This window comes from Dendropsophus ebraccatus, chromosome 4 (assembly GCF_027789765.1).
Source record: "Dendropsophus ebraccatus isolate aDenEbr1 chromosome 4, aDenEbr1.pat, whole genome shotgun sequence".
Classification (NCBI taxonomy): domain Eukaryota; kingdom Metazoa; phylum Chordata; class Amphibia; order Anura; family Hylidae; genus Dendropsophus; species Dendropsophus ebraccatus.
Window position 1 is genome coordinate 135641830 of NC_091457.1, and position 15913 is coordinate 135657742.

Here is a 15913-nt window from a genome sequence, read left to right on the forward strand (position 1 = left end):
ATATAGTGCTTTTCAAGCACTATAATAATAATAATAAGAAGAAGAAGATTATGGTAATAGGATATGTTCACACAACGTATAAGACCGGCCCTTCCATGCAAAGATGATCTTTGCAGCCGCAGAGTTCTAATGCGGGCGCATCCATGCGCGCCCGCATCAGAACTCCCCACTGCACACTATGGAGCGTGCGGCTGAATAGCAGCCGCAGAAAACTGACATGTCAGTTTTCTACGGCACTTCGAGAGATCCCGGCCAGAGAGTATACTATGTGTATACGCTCCGGCCGGGATTCCATAGAAGAGAAGGCACCGCATGTTTTCGTGAAAAGTCTGGTAGTTGTTGCCGGTTACTTTTACAAAAAGATACGTTTCATGACCATAGCCATACTGTGTATTTTTTCCAAATTAGTCAAGAAATACCACTTTTAATAATTACTGCGGTCTTATTCAGCTCTAATGGAGCCGTGTCATGGAGGGATGGGGGTTTCCTCCCACTGGGGGCGGGCCGACCAGTCCCGGCCTGTTAACCACGGCCACCGTGGTTCAAAAAAAGGCCGGCACCGTTCGATTTATGTGTCATTTTAAAGAGAGTGTACCTGATGGTACATCCTCTTTAAGGATTTGAATCTGTATAGTCTGGAGGAAAGAAGAGAAAGGGTGCGACATGATTGAAACCTTTAAGTATGTTAAAGAACTAAATAAGGTTCAGGATGGAAGTGTTTTTAGTAAAAACCTGAACTCAAGAACAAGAGGACACAGTGAGAGGTTAGTTGGGGGAAAGATCAGAAGCAACGTGAGAAAATGTTACTTTACTGAAAGAGTAGTAAATGCTTGGAACAAACTACCATCAGAAGTGGTTCGTAAATCTACAATAACAGAATTTAAACCTGTCTGGGATAAACATATATCTATCCTAAGATAATAAGAAAGGTATTACTAATAGGACAGACTAGATGGACCCAGTGGTCTTTTTTCTGCCAACAATCTTCTAAGTTTCTAAACACACACAATGCAGTAGTTTTAGGTAATACCTCCTCTCTACCAGTTGTTGCTGGTCTTTAAGTTTTTTCTCTCATTCCTGTGTAGGTAATTCATTTTCAATAGCTTTTCTTTCCCAGGACAATTTTTCCATGGAATCGATTATGAGATTTCCAATGTTCACAAAACCGATAATCCTTACAAACCGGATGCAACAATGAAAGTGAAGAACAAGCTGCTGACAGTGACAAGGTAGGGAATGTTTACTGGTATATAATGGCAGCTGAGGATCTACTGGTATCATTTGGTTTAATTTAATTTCATGTCACTTTTATCCTATGGGGAAATAACACAAAACTGTGCAATTTTTTTTAGGTTTACACTACAAAGATTTTTTTCTCATTTGGTATACATTAACCGGTAAAATAAAGGTTGGCAATAAAATGTAAAACTTGTGCCACAAAAAATGTAAAGCTTTTTTGGGGGGTCTTTTGTAGTATACACAGAATTCAGAAACAGGGCTCTCTGCTGACACCTCTGTCCATGTCAGGAACTGTCCAGAGCAGGAGAGGTTTTCTATTGGGATTTGCTACTGCTCTGGACAGTACCTGACATAGACAGAGGTGGCAGCGGAGAGCACTGTTTCTGAATGTAAATAAAAAAAACTTCCTGCATGACATTTAGTAGCTTATAAGTATGGGAAGACTTGCGATTTTTAAATAGAAGTAAATTACAAATCTATATAACTTTCTGACACCAGCTGATTTGAAAGAAAAAAATTTCGCTGAACAAATTCAAGAGCTAATAGTATAGCTTGTCTATAGCAGGCAGGCTATAAAGGCAGATCTACTGTGGCAGCCATGGAGGTCATCAGAAGGTTTTGCAAATGAATAGCACCCCACGACAGTGTTGTGGAGGTGTTGGTCGCAGGTCAGACACCTGTGAAATAAACATGGAGATGCTGCGACCATAATATCTGAATGGTTCACTGCTGGGATCAGACTTCAGTCCAATCTCAGCAACTAATACACCTACAAGTTCCCAAAGGAGACCTGTTTCATCAAATACTTAAAGGGGTAGTGCGGCGGTAAAGAATTATTGACAGAATAACACACATTACAAAGTTATACAACTTTGTAATGTATGTTATGTCTGTGAATGGCCCCCTTCCTGTGTCCCACCACCCCCACCCGTGTACCCGGAAGTGTTGTGCGCTATACATACCTGTCACGTGCTGACTCGTCTCCGATCTTCACTCTGCGATGTCGTCTTCGGACGCCCGGGCCGAATCCCTCCGAGCTTCCTGAGTGCCGGTCGCCCTCTTCAGCGTCATCAGATGCTCAGCCGCGATTGGCTGAGCACAGTTATGCTCAGCCAATCGCGGCTGAGCAGCCGATGGCGCTGAAGAGGGTGGCCGGCATTTAGGACGCTCGGAGGGATTCGGCCCGTCCGTCCGAAGACAACATCGCAGACTGAAGATCGGAGACGAGTCGGCACGTGACAGGTATGTATAGCGTACCACACTTCCGGGTACACGGGTGGGGGTGGTGGGACACGGGTAAGGGGGCCATTCACAGACATAACATACATTACAAAGTTGTATAACTTTGTAATGTGTGTTATTCTGTCAATAATTCTTTACCGCCACACTACCCCTTTAAGGGGTAAAAGCCCAAAAGAACAACAGAAACACCTATAAATCACACCACTAAATAAATAAAAAACTTATGTTATAATAAATATATTCCTTTATTAATGCATTATCCAAAACTCGTAGTTAAAAATACCCATAAAAACATGAGTGGGAACTGATAAATAGTAAGATGATATGGATCTAATATAATAAGGCAAAAGGTGCTAATGCTTGTTACAGAAATAACAGTAGATACCAAATTTTCCGTCGTGTAAAGCGAGTGAGCGTATAAGACGACTTTCAAGAAGATTGTCAGGGTTTGCCTTAGGGCCCTATTCCACTGGACGATTATCGTTCAGATTATCGTTAAATCGTTCGAATCTAAACGATAATCGTTCGGTTGAAATGCAGTTAACGATTAACGACCGAACGAGAAATCGTTGATCGCTTTATAAGACCTGGACCTATTTTTATCGTTGCTCGTTCGCAAATCGTTCGCGTTGAATAAGACATCGTTCGGTCGTTCGCAATAGATACGAATGCAATAGCGAATAAATAGCGAAGAAAAAACGATCGCAATTACGATCATAAGTAACGATTATCGTTCAATGGAAATGAGTGAACGTTTTCAGGTCTTTCGCAATAGTGGTCGTTTGCGATCGTTAATCGTTAATGATATGCAAACGATAATCGTCCAGTGGAATAGGGCCCTTACACCCCGGAAAATGTTAACCCCTGCCTGACCGCAGCAGGGTTTACTTGCTCGAGCCCTGCTATGGTCAGGCAGGGGTTAACTGCAGTTAAAGAAAAAAAAAACAACAACAGTTAACTCACCTGTCCCCAGCAGCCACTCGTCTTCCGTCCCATTCCCGACGCAGGCAGTAAGATGCACACTGTCTGCGCCAGAGATCCCCGAGTTCTCCCCGGCAGCTGAGCGTCTCTGTGCTTCTCCAATGAGATGCTCGGCTACCTGGGAGAGCTTCAGAGATCTCCGTTTTTTTCCCCGCTGCTTACGGTGGGGATGCAGCCATTTTTTAGCTCCCCCACTGTATACTGTGACCGTACCCAGCGTATAAGACAACCCCAGGATTCTGAGAAGATTTTTGAGGGTTAAAAAGTCATCTTATACGCTGAAAAATATGGTAAATATAATTTCAGCTCATAATATGGCTGTCTAAATAAAAAGCACAACCACTGGATCAATTTGTAAACAATGGGGCCGAAAAGCTGGTTATCTTGCAGCAGTGTAAAACAAATAATAACTACATATCATGGTGCAGATACAATGTAAACTGATATGTTAATGGAGAATTCAATATATTACGTTCACATAAATACAATAGAGCCCAGCATAGCAATCCCCATTTTCCAATCTCCGCAACTGTTGACATCTGTCATGTATTGAGAGGCTCAGCTCTTGAGTTGGCTCCATATTCCCTGACCATCATCAGGATGTAAATATGGATGATTTTGTGGGTGAAGTTTACATATCCTGACTCATAATGGTATTAATTTTATCATTTTGTACTCTTTTAGGGGTGTTCAAAGAGACTATCGAAAAGACCTAAGGAATGGCATCAAAATTCCCTGCTGGTTTGTGCATTTCAATGGAAAAGGCCTAATTGATGGAACCCATACTGATTACATTGTACCTGATATTTTTAGTATTTCTTATTAGAAGTTATTAACATAGAGGTGTAATGTAATTCAAAACTGATTTTTTTTCCTTTATTAGTCAATGATAGAGTGGGCTGCTGTATGGAAAGGTTCATTCAGTTTAATTCAACTTTTGAAATTAAATTGAACTTACCATTTGGAGAAAAAGTGCCAAAGCATATGATTGTTTGTTTCTTCTTGGACATCTGTGAAGTTCCCTAAAACTTTAGTCTATGGACAGTCCGGCAAGATGTTGAATGATGTCACATGATAATAAAATGTTGTCAAACACCTATCAAGACTCAGTATCTCATTGGTGTAAATTAGTGATGAGAAAATCTACAGTAGAAATGAAGCGAAACACTTGTTTCTATCTGCATTCTGCTTTTTCAAATTTTTCAGGACTGGATCAATCTGTTCCCAGCACCTGGGGAGGACCGGCACAGAGCGGAGCAGACTTCAAAGCCCGCAGCCTGATGAGCGGAATGCAGATAGGAATTAAGCACTTTCGCTTTGTTCCTACTGTAGATTCGCTCGTCTCTAGTCTAAATGAAAATAATTTCAATTGTTAATAACAATAGGTTAAGGAGCAAAATCTTGAACGTGTCATGTGTTTCAGTTTAGTTTCATTAATTGGATTTATCAAGAAAGCAAAAAATTGCCATGACTCAGAAAAGCAGAAGAAAAACACGTAACAAAAACTTTAGTGGTGGCCATACTGGATACACACGTATCTTTCTGTATTGTCAATCTCAAGAGTATGCGCTTTCCAGCAGCGGAAATCAATAGGACTCATGTGGGATAAATTGTAACTCATAGCACAAATGGATCTAAAACAAATACACAATACTGAAAGTGATACTGTCACCTCAGTTTTCCCCAGTCACTATCAATGACAGTGTGCCAATAACAGCACACAGCAGAACTGGGGTTACAGTAACAATTTAAAATGTCACTATCATTATAACTTTCAAAATCTAAATGAACAGTATATGTGAAATAAAGCAAGTGTGCAAATTAAATTCATTATTTATTTATTTTTTTTATCATGAGAATTTGTATTTTGAGTCTTTAACCCCTTAAAGACAGAGCTAATTTCGATTTTTGCACTTCCGTTTTTTTTCCACCTTGTGCTTAACCCTTAGACGACCCAGGGCATAACTGTACGTCCTGGGTGTTTCTCCCGCTATGAAGCGTGCTCCGGAGCGGAGCGCGCTTCATAGCAGGTGGGGGCCGGCTGCAATCAGCAGCCGAGAGCTCACCGGTAATGACACGCTGTAGTGATCGCGCTGCCGCGTGCCATTAACTCCTTGTATGTGATCGTGGCGCGACCGCTGCGTTTAAGTGTAAGTGACAGGGGGAGTCCCCTGTCACTTACCGATCGGGACCCCCGCAGTGTGACTGCGGGGGTCCCGATCAGTAAAACGGACCGCCGGAGGTCTCTCACCTGCCTCCGTGCGGTCCGATCGGCGATCTGCTGCACTAAGCCTGCACAGGCAGGCTCAATGAGCAGATCGCCGATAACACTGATCAATGCTATGCCTATGGCATAGCAATGATCAGTGTAAAAATTAAAGTAGTGTATGTAAAAGTCCCCCAAAGGGACTTCAAATGTGTAAAAAAAAAAGTTAAAAACACTAAAACACTAGATTACCGATTTTATGTTACATTATATATAAAAAAAATTAATAAAAAGTGATCAAAACGTCCGATCTTCACAAATATGATATTAATAAAAACTAGAGATCATGGCGGAAAAAAATGACACCCCATACAGCCCCATAGGTGAAAAAATAAAACTGTTATAAGTGTCACAATAGGGCTATTTTATTTATAATTAATTGCCAAAAAAAAGGATTTCATTTAAAAAAAATATATAACATTAGAGAATCTGTGTAAACCTGCATATGGTTGCGTTCAGACTGACCTTCAGAGTAATAGTATCATATCGCTTTTACCATATAGTGCATTACGTAGACACAGGAACCCCCCAAACGTTACCATATTGCATTCTTTTTTACGATTTCACCAATTTATATCTTCATAAGTATTAATTTTGGAATTCTGACATACATGTTATGGTAAAATGAAAGACGCCATTACAAAGTACAACTATTCCTGTAAAAAACAAGCACTTACATGAGTTGTAGATAGAAAACTGAAAGTGCTACAGCTCTTAGAAGGGGAGGAGGGAAAAACGAAAACACTAAGATCAAAATTTGCGCGGTCCACTGGGTCATTTTGGGCCTGGTCCTCAAAGGGTTAAAGTGACACTGTCACCCCCTTTGTGCATTCTGACATCTCTACACAGGTGTAAAGGGTAAATTTAGCGGTTTTCATACCTTATTTTATATCATACGGCATGGTGCTTGTTCAAGTAAAAAGTCATCTTTTATCAACTGCAGATTATGTTAAGTGGGCGGGGCACTTTGCGGCATTAGCGCCACTTAGCCCCGCCCACAACGTCACCATTGGCCCCACCCCCTCGCCAGCCATTGGAACAGGCTGGCCTAAAGGTCTAGGCCCCACCCCCTCTAGGTCGGGCCACCAATGGGCGCCGAAGGGGCACTTAACATAATCTGCAGTTCATAAAATATCACTTTTTACTGTGAAAACTGCTAAGTTTACCCTTAACACCTGTGTAGAGATGTCAGAATGCACAGAAGGGGGTGACAGTGTCACTTTAAAGTGACTCTGTACCCACAATCTGACCCCCCCCCCCCCAAACCGCTTGTACCGTCAGATAGCTGCTTTTAATCCAAGATCTGTCCTAAAAAACAACTTTTAAACTTGTAGCCCGTGTCAAACGGGAGTATATGTCCCCTAACTTTGCACCGCCCCTCCGTCCCTCCTCCCCACCCTCTTCATCATTAGGAATGGTCCAGGCAGATTGCCTCTTATTCCCCACCTGTGGCAGCCCGGCACATGGGCTGGATCGTTAAGGACCTGTGCAATGTTCAGCATGGAGAAAATGTTTTAGTGGCATTCCTAATGATGAAGAGGGTGGGGAGGAGGGACGGAGAGGTGGTGCAAAGTTAGGCCATAGATACTCCCGTTTGACACGGGCTACAAGTTTAAAAGTAGTTTTTTTAGGACAATAACTGCATCATCTGCAGAACGGACCCCAGGACAGATCTTGGATTAAAAGCAGCTATCGGAAGATGCAAGTGGTTTTGGGGGGGGGGGGGGGGGGGGTGTCAGATTGCCACATGAGCCCTTATTTTTTGCGCCACTATTTGTACTTTGCAATGACAGGCTGACATTTTTCATAAAGTACACTGCGAAACCAGAAGAAAAAAAAAATGTGTGGTGAAATTGAAAAAATAAAAAAAACGCATTCTGTTTATTTGGGGGGTATTTGTTTTTACGCCGTTCGCCCTGGGGTAAAACTGACTTATTATATATGTTCCTCAAGTCATTATGATTACAACGATATATAACATGAATAACTTTTTTTTTTTTTTTTAATATTCAAGGCAAAGTTTATTTCAAAGACATGCATACAGTGAGGTCAACCAACAAAAGGAGGAGAACAGTAGGATACTGCCATAACATAGGCTGCTAGTACAAATCGTGCCTGAGTAGTCATAAAACATTTGGATCTACTATGCTCAAAAACAAAATCACATCACAGGCTGGTATGTGTCGTCCCATAGACCCATATACAAGACAGACAGATAATTATCACGGCATGGAAATGCTCTAAAATAGTCCAACTGGAACTCAGAAGTATTCCAACATAATAACATGAAAACAATCTGGGCGTAGGCGCCGGTGAAATGAACAGAAAGAGCGGGCCCCTGTCCCCAGACCAAGAGTCAGGAGACTGTGGGCTACTGGACAAGGGGAGGGGAGGGGAAGGGTAGGGCAAGGGGGGGGGCTCTCTGGACCTACACTGCGGACCGGTACTCAGGCATGTCAGTAAACTCCAGCCATTGTCTCCACACCTTGTAGTGCCGGTCCGCGCTATCTTTTGTGTCTAGTACTAGTTCTTCCATACGGCAAAGGTATGGGATCTCTTTGAACCATTTTGTAACGGTGGGCGCTCTATCAGATTTCCACAAACGTGGGATCACGGATCTCGCGGCCTGTAGCAGGAATCTCATAAGGCCTGTGGCCAGGGCCCTCAGTCTACCCGGGATCATTGATAAGAGGAGAGAGGCTGGGTCATTTTCGAGGAGGATCCCCGTGATAGAGTGGATATACTTTATTACCGCTAGCCAGAAGGGTTGCAACTTCGCACAACCCCAACAAATGTGTACCATTGTGCCTCTCGCTTCTCCACATCTCCAGCACAGGTCAGGGACAGCGGGGTACAGTTTCTGCAAGAGAGTGGGAACCCGGTACCACCGTGATAAAATCTTGAAATTCGTTTCCTGTGTCCGACTGAAGATTGAGAATTTGTGGCATAAAGTAAAGGCTCTGTTCCAGTCCGCTGGCTCGAATGTGCGACCAAGTTCCCTCTCCCAGCCTCTGGTGTAGGAAGGGGGGTCCACGGCACTAGTACTAAGTAGGTGAGTATAATCAATGAGACTGTGTGTGAGGTGGGTGTGGATGCGGCACATAGTTCCTCAAAAGGGGTAAGTGTGCGTGCCAGCTGAAGGCGCTGGGCGCTGGAGGCGAGAAAATGCTGGAGTTGCCTGTACTGAAGCATAAGGTGAGGTGTGCGTGCGTAGTCGGGTACTAAGTCCTCGTAGGGGCTGAGCGCCCCGTTGCGGGTGACGTGGCCCAACCTAAGGGCTGGAAGCCTGCCTTGACCCAGGAAGGAGGAACAGAGGGAGCCCGGTGGGAAGTCTGGGTTTCCCAGGAGGGGAGTGAGAGGGCCTCCCTGGTGTACCAGTCCTGTGGAGTGGGCTTGGTACCCGAAGACCCTCGCCAAGGAGCGAGAAACTATAGGCCAATGCTGAGTGCGGCTGGTGTGTAGTGCCGAGCGGGGAAGCCAAGGTATTGTGGCGGGGTCCACCCTGAAGAGAGATCGCTCAAGTTGCACCCACTGCTTAGTTGAGCCGTGGTGAACGCAGTCAAGAACCCTCGTTGCGGCTGCCGCCATGTAGTACAGGAAGCAATCCGGCAAGGCCAAGCCTCCACTCTGCTTACGTCTCACCAAGATGGACCTCGCCACCCTCGGGGAGCCCCCCGACCAGACGAAGGAGCAGAAGAGTTTGTGTAATTGGAGGAAGAATTGCTTCGGGATGGGTATCGGGATTGTTTGGAAATAGTACAAGAGGCGGGGTAGGGTTGTCATCTTAAGGGAATTAATCCTCCCCAGCCATGAGATATTACTCTTGTCCCATTTCTCCAAGTCCTTTTTGACGGCCTGGAGAAGCGGTGGGTAGTTAAGGGCATAGATAGACTCCGGGTCTGATGGGATTTGAATGCCTAAATACCTGAAGGAGGTAGGTTGCCATTTGAAAGGGTATGATTTTTTGAGAGACTGGGCTAGGGACTGCGGGAGGGAAACATTCAGGGCCATGCTTTTAGAGAAATTTATTTTGTAGTTACTGAATTTAGAAAATTCTGCAAGTTCAGTCATCACTGCTGGGAGGGAGGATCGGGGATTGGTGATGTATAAGAGCAAATCGTCCGCAAAGGCCGCGCACTTATGCTGGATGTTTGTAGGTGTGTGAAAGCCGGTGAACTGGGCGTTATTTCGGAGGGCTACCAGGAGATGCTCCATGCACAGGACGTACAGCAAGGGGTAGAGAGGGCATCCCTGGCGAGTCCCATTTCGTATCGGGAAGGGCTGGGACAGGACACCATTTATTTTAAGTTGGGCTTGGGGTTCGCTATAAAGGGCGCTGATTTTCCCTAAAATGTTTGGTCCCACTCCTATCTGCGTCAGGGTTCCCACCAAAAACCCCCAGTCCACCCGATCAAAGGCCTTCTCCGCATCCAATGATAACATCATGAGCGGAGAGCGGTGTCGTCGGGAGTGTGAAAGGATGGAGAACGTGCGGAGTGTATTGTCACGGGCCTCTCGCGACTGCACAAATCCTACTTGTTCCGGGTGGATCAGGGAACCAAGCACGGCTGCCAACCGCTGCACGATTAGTTTAGCAAAGAGTTTCGAGTCTAGATTAATTAAGGAAATGGGTAGATAGCTTGAACAGGAGAGTGGGTCTTTACCGTCTTTGGGCAGGACGATGACGTGGGCGTGGAGGGATGCAGAGGGGAAGGGGGAGGTGGGAGAGATGTTATTAAAGGCCGACAGTAGGAAAGGGGATAATTCAGGTTGGAGCAATTTATAGAAACGCGCTGTATAGCCGTCGGGGCTGGGGCTTTTACCAGAAGGCATAGAGGACATAGTGGCCTGAAGCTCTTCCAGGGAGAAGGGGTCTTCTAGGGAGGCTACGTCGTCGGTGGAGAGTACGGGTAGGGCAGTGTCCGCGAGGTATTGTTGTAGTGTTCGGGGTGCGGGGGTTGCGGACGCGGCGGAAGGAGGCAAATTGTAAAGCGTCTGATAGTAAGAGCGGAACGCCGCCAGTATGTCGCTTGTTAAGTGACTAACTGTGGAGGGGGAGCTTTTAATAGAAGCTATGTATGTGGAGGAGCGCTGATCCCGCAGGATTTTGGCCAGCATCCGGCCCAATTTATTCCCCCACTCGTCGGCAGATCTGCTACACAATTGTTGGAATCTCTTGTATTTCTGATCCAGGAGCGTTTTTATCTTGTGTCACACCTGGATGAGATCCCTGAGAGTGGGTTCTAGGAGGGAGCATTTATGAAGCGTCTCCAGATCTCCTAGTTTTTTGAGTAGCCGCTGCAGCTTGGCTGCCGCTGCTTGCTTCAAGCGTGCTCCGTGTAGGACACATTTTAGGGTTTCCCACTTTACCTGGGGTGGAGTGGTGTCAGAGGCGTGATCAGTTTGAAAATTAGTGATGGTGGCGTTCAGGTCCGCCACACATACACTGTCGTGGAGGAAAGATTCATTTAATCGCCATGTAAAGGCCTGCCTACGAGGTGGGGGAAGGGATAAAGTGCAGTGTATCGGGGCATGATCCGAGTGAAGGATGTGTCCTATGTCGGTGGATATGAGAGAAGATAGATGGTGGTGCGACAGAAAGATGTAATCTAGTCTACTATATACCTGATGGGGGTGGGAGTAGAAGGTGAAGTCTCGGTCCTGCGGGTGTGTGATTCGACACACATCGCACAGTTGATGCTGGTGTAGGTGACGGCGTAGCTTGTTGAGTTTGCTGTGAGGGAGAGTGGAGTGGCCAGTGGAAGTGTCTTGAAGAGGCTGGAGAGGGAGGTTGAAGTCGCCCACCAGGAGAAGCATGCCCTCTGCAAAGGCGGCAAGATCGTCAAGAGCCTTCAAAAGAAAAGTAAGCTGGTTAATGTTGGGAACATAAACATTAGCAATTGTAACCACCTGGCCCTCTATGTTGCATTTAACGAACAGATATCTCGCAAGAGTGTCCGAGAGGGTGTCCAGCACCGTGCAGGGTAGATATTTATGGATATAGATGGACACCCCCTTGGACCGACCCTCAGGGTTAGCATTGTGATGGCAAACCGGAAAGTATCTATTTCTCATCGTGGGAACATGGTCCACCTTAAAGTGGGTCTCCTGTAGGCACAAAATGTGCGTTTTCTGTTTGTGAAAAGAGTACAAAATTTGCACTCTCTTCTCGGGTGTGTTGAACCCGTTAACATTAAAGGAGGACACTTTGAACGTGGCCATGTGTGTGGATCTTAGGGTTTTACACCAGGAAGGGAGGGGGAAACGGGGTTAAGGGGGGAAGCCCGCTCTGTGAAACAGGTAAAAGCAAAAAGTAACACTAACCAGAGACTATGACAGTCCCTCTACTAGGGGAAAGGGGAGAAAACAGAGGAATAAACAAACAAAGCAACAATGAATATGAAGTTGCAAAGGTACTATGCTGTTCAGCACAAATAGCTGATTCAATGTCGCGAACAGTGTCGCGCGAATACCTATGTGGGGGTGCAGAAACCACGTTAGTTGGTAACTGTGGATTAGGGAATAAACTAGAGGAGGGCAGGTCCCTGCTCTGTGAGCCTAAAAATGGTTATAACCGGGGGAAACAAAACAAGAAAAGGCCATTGGGCCTATAAATGTAAGGAAGACATATGGTGGGGCCTGGGCGGTCAGGCCCTGGCACCCAGGACGTTTAAACTAAAGTGGAGAGAGCGTCCCAGTTTCAGACACGACTCATAGCTCCGGCATCTGGGAGGGCTCTCTTCTTATCCTCCTTGGCTGGCGTTGCAGCAGGGGTGAGGACCCTCTGGGCCTGGAGGGACCCGCCGCCGAAGCAGAGGTCACATTTGGACGCCGCTGTGGTGCATAGGGATCCGCAAGAAATGTGGACCACCCCGAAAGATCTGGAGCGGGTAGATGTAGAACTCTGAGGAATTCTGGGAGGTCTGCGGGGCATCTCAGAGTCAGTGTCCTGGTTCCCTCTCTGACGATCAGGGCAAATGGAAACCCCCACCTGTAGGGTATGTTCCTGGCTTGTAGCAGCGAGAGTAAGGGTTTCAGGGTGGCTCTCTGGCACAGGGTCCGGAGCGACAAGCCCGGATACAGCTGGAGTTGCGCGCCGTCAAAGTCAATTGGTCCCTGTTGTCTCGCCCTCTTCATTATGTCTTCTTTAAGGGCAAAGTGGTGAACCCGACATATAACGTCTCTCGGGAACCTGGGGTCAGCACTCGGGGCGCGTAGGGCCCTGTGAGCCCTGTCAATTTGCAGTGGGGCGTCTGCTGGTTTGTTCAGTAAGGTTTTGAAGATGCCAGTAAGGGTTGGCATCAGGTCTTGTGGGTGAGTGGCCTCTGTGAGACCTCGCAATCTAATGTTATTGCGGCGGTTCCTGTTTTCTAAATCATCTAGGTGTTCCGCCAGCTGATGATGAGTGGAGCCATGAGTCGCTGAAGTAGTCTGAAGGTCCCGGACCGTCGACAGGACTGAGGTTCTGAAGGATTCTAAGGCCTCCACTCTGTTCTGCAATGTTTGGAGGTCCGTGCGGACAACAGTGAGATCTTTGCGCCATGCACGTTTCAGGTTAAATGCCAGAGAGTCCATGTCAGATTTAGTGGGTAGTAAGGCAAGTAGAGCTTTCAATTCAGGATGCCCTTGGAGCATTGATATGGCCTCTGCAGATGGTGGCAGCTCTGAAGCAAGTGCCCCCGTCCTCAGGGTAGCAGGTGGCACGTGGAATTGGTCGTTCCCCAGCGAAAGAGAACGCAGTGCTCCCCTGTCTGGCTGCCAGAGATCTGTGTTCGCTTCCTCCCCAGGCGTGAGGGGAAGCCTGCGCATGGGCAAGGCAGAGGGGCGCTTGGAAGGGGGGCTACTATCCCAGACTTGGGATCGAGCCAGCTGGTGGCTGATGGCTGAGCTGTCTTGGGTGTCCACACTGGGGCTGCTTTGAGTAGCAAAAATGGATGGTAGGCCCGGGGACGATGGCAGCACCCCTGCAGGTTCTGCCTCTAAGTCCATGGGGGGCTGCAGTGGGGGTTGGGCCTCCCTGCTGTCCGTTAGCCTGCCATCTGCCCCCTGTCGCCGTACCTGTAGCTCCTGCTGAGAGTCAGGCTGTGAGGAGATGAGTGCCGCCGCTCAGGCGCCATCTTGATTGTGTCTCGCGCCGGGCCGGGTAGTGGCTGTGGGTGTTGCTGCCCCTTCACTTGTGTGCCTCGCTGCATGGGGTCATCTGGTGCCAGGGCGGACCGGGAGTCCTCTTGCTGCAGGGCTGTGGAGGATGCCGCGGGCTGAGCTGCTCGCGCCACGAGGTAAGGCGCCATGACAGTTTCCCGCAGGGCCGGGTCTGCAGTTGAGTTCGGGTCCGGGCGCTGGCTAAAATATGCAGAAATCGGCTGAAAGTCCGCCGGGTGGTCGACTGATGCCTGGGTGGTCCTCCTGGACCTTGTCTTCCCCATGTGTGCAGGTCTTTGCCCCCTTTATCAGCAGGTACGTGCCGGAGCTCTTTGTCTTAGCTGCTGCCCGCCAGCGCGCCTAGCCACGCCCCCAACATGTATAACTTTTATATTATGTGATGGCTTGTAAAAAATTCAAACCATTGTTAACAAAAATATGTTCCTTAAAATCGCTCCATTCCCAGGCTTATAGCGCTTTTATCCTTTGGTCTATGGGGCTGTGTGAGGTGTCATTTTATGCGCCATGATGTGTTCTTTCTATCAGTACTTTGATTGCTCATATGTGACTTTTTTATCGCTTTTTATTATATTTTTTCTGGATTTGTGCAAAAATGCACAATTTTCCACTTTGAGATTTTTTTTTACGCTTACGCCGTTTACCGTGCGAGATCAGGAATTAAATAAATTAATAATTTGGGCGATTATGCAAGCGGCGATAACAAACATGTTTATTTATTTATTTATTTATTTATAACATGGGTGGTGATTCAAAACTTTTATTAGGGTAGGGGGCTTTTTTTTAATAACAGCACTTTTTTTTTTTTTTACACTTATACTAGTATAAGCACACTGATCTCTCATTGAGATCTATGCTGTTCGGCTGCAGCCGAAAGCAATCGAGTGCCGAGCCAGGATCAGCGTCATTATTGCGCTGACCCCGGCCGGTGAGGGATGTGTGGATCGCTCCTCCGGTACAATGTCCCAGGGGGGCGATCCACCCCACTAGACATCAGGGATGAGGCTGCATAAAGGATTCTGATGCAGCTGTCAACTATGACAGCTGAATCTGAATTCTTAATTAGCGGGCACAGCGATCGGACCGTGCCCGCTAATTGCCGCGGTACCGGGCTACATGCGGCACCCGGGACCGCGGCAGCTCAGAGCTGGGTCGCCGTGCAGCCCCTCTCTGAACTCCCCGAGGCGGTCGCAAGGCGTAAATATGCGGTCGCAGGGCGTAAATATGCGGTCGCAGGGCGTAAATATACGGCCGCGGACGTTAAGGGGTTAAAAAAAAAGAAAAGACCAAACACAGGAAGTCCCATGTTTCTTAGGTCATCTGCACACAGTAAAGTAATATAACTTTATTAAAGCTATGTATTAGCAATATATTTTAGTCCCCAGTGTACCCCCCTATAATGGGCCAAACAGAATCTAGTAGTATTTGGTCCATTTCCAGATGTGCTCTGTGAAGAAATATTCTATACATATACTGTTGTTTGACCAACCAAAATCATTTCAAGAGCAAGGCATGAAATACTCTGCAAGGTCACAAAGGAACCAAGGGATCACTTGGACAAGCCAACAGCCATCAACATTGCCACTAGTTCTCACCTACAATCCACAGCTACAAAGATTGCTCGGGAATTCCAACCTGTGCTACATAAGGATAACAGACTTAAAGAAATATTCCAAGCGCCCCCTCTTCTTTCTTTTCAGCAACCACCCACATTTCCTGCAGTGCTCTGAAGGCCCCAAAAGATAATGGCGCCTTACCATACCATTGCACTATGCACTGAAAGTGTACCTGTCCTCCAGTCACAGGGGAAACACAGAATCAAGGCAACATTTTCCTGCAGATCTTCCAATGTGGTGTATCTGATTATGTGTGTGCAATGCCCCATTTTCAAACTTTGCAACATGGGCTTAATATGCGGCCTATGTGTGACCGTTCTGACTGAGAAGGCCATTAGTTAGCATTTGATAACAGGCAGATAGCCGCAAGAGCTCAGCGCCGTCGTCATGCCTCACAAAGTTAAGTTTA

General features: G+C 46.6%; 1 protein-coding gene across 3 annotated transcripts in view; it reads left to right on the forward strand.

Annotated features, from left to right (window-relative positions):
* The window catches only part of LOC138788804 (inter-alpha-trypsin inhibitor heavy chain H3-like), an 86817-nt gene extending 82256 nt beyond the window's left edge, over positions 1-4561 (forward strand). For all 3 annotated transcript variants that reach the window (XM_069967101.1, XM_069967102.1, XM_069967103.1), the window contains 2 exons: positions 1118-1229; positions 4147-4561. In XM_069967101.1, coding sequence (XP_069823202.1) covers positions 1118-1229; positions 4147-4288 — 254 coding nt within the window. In that variant the 3' untranslated portion in view covers positions 4289-4561. The remainder of the gene's footprint in view (positions 1-1117; positions 1230-4146) is intronic.
* The last annotated feature ends 11352 nt before the right edge of the window (positions 4562-15913 follow it).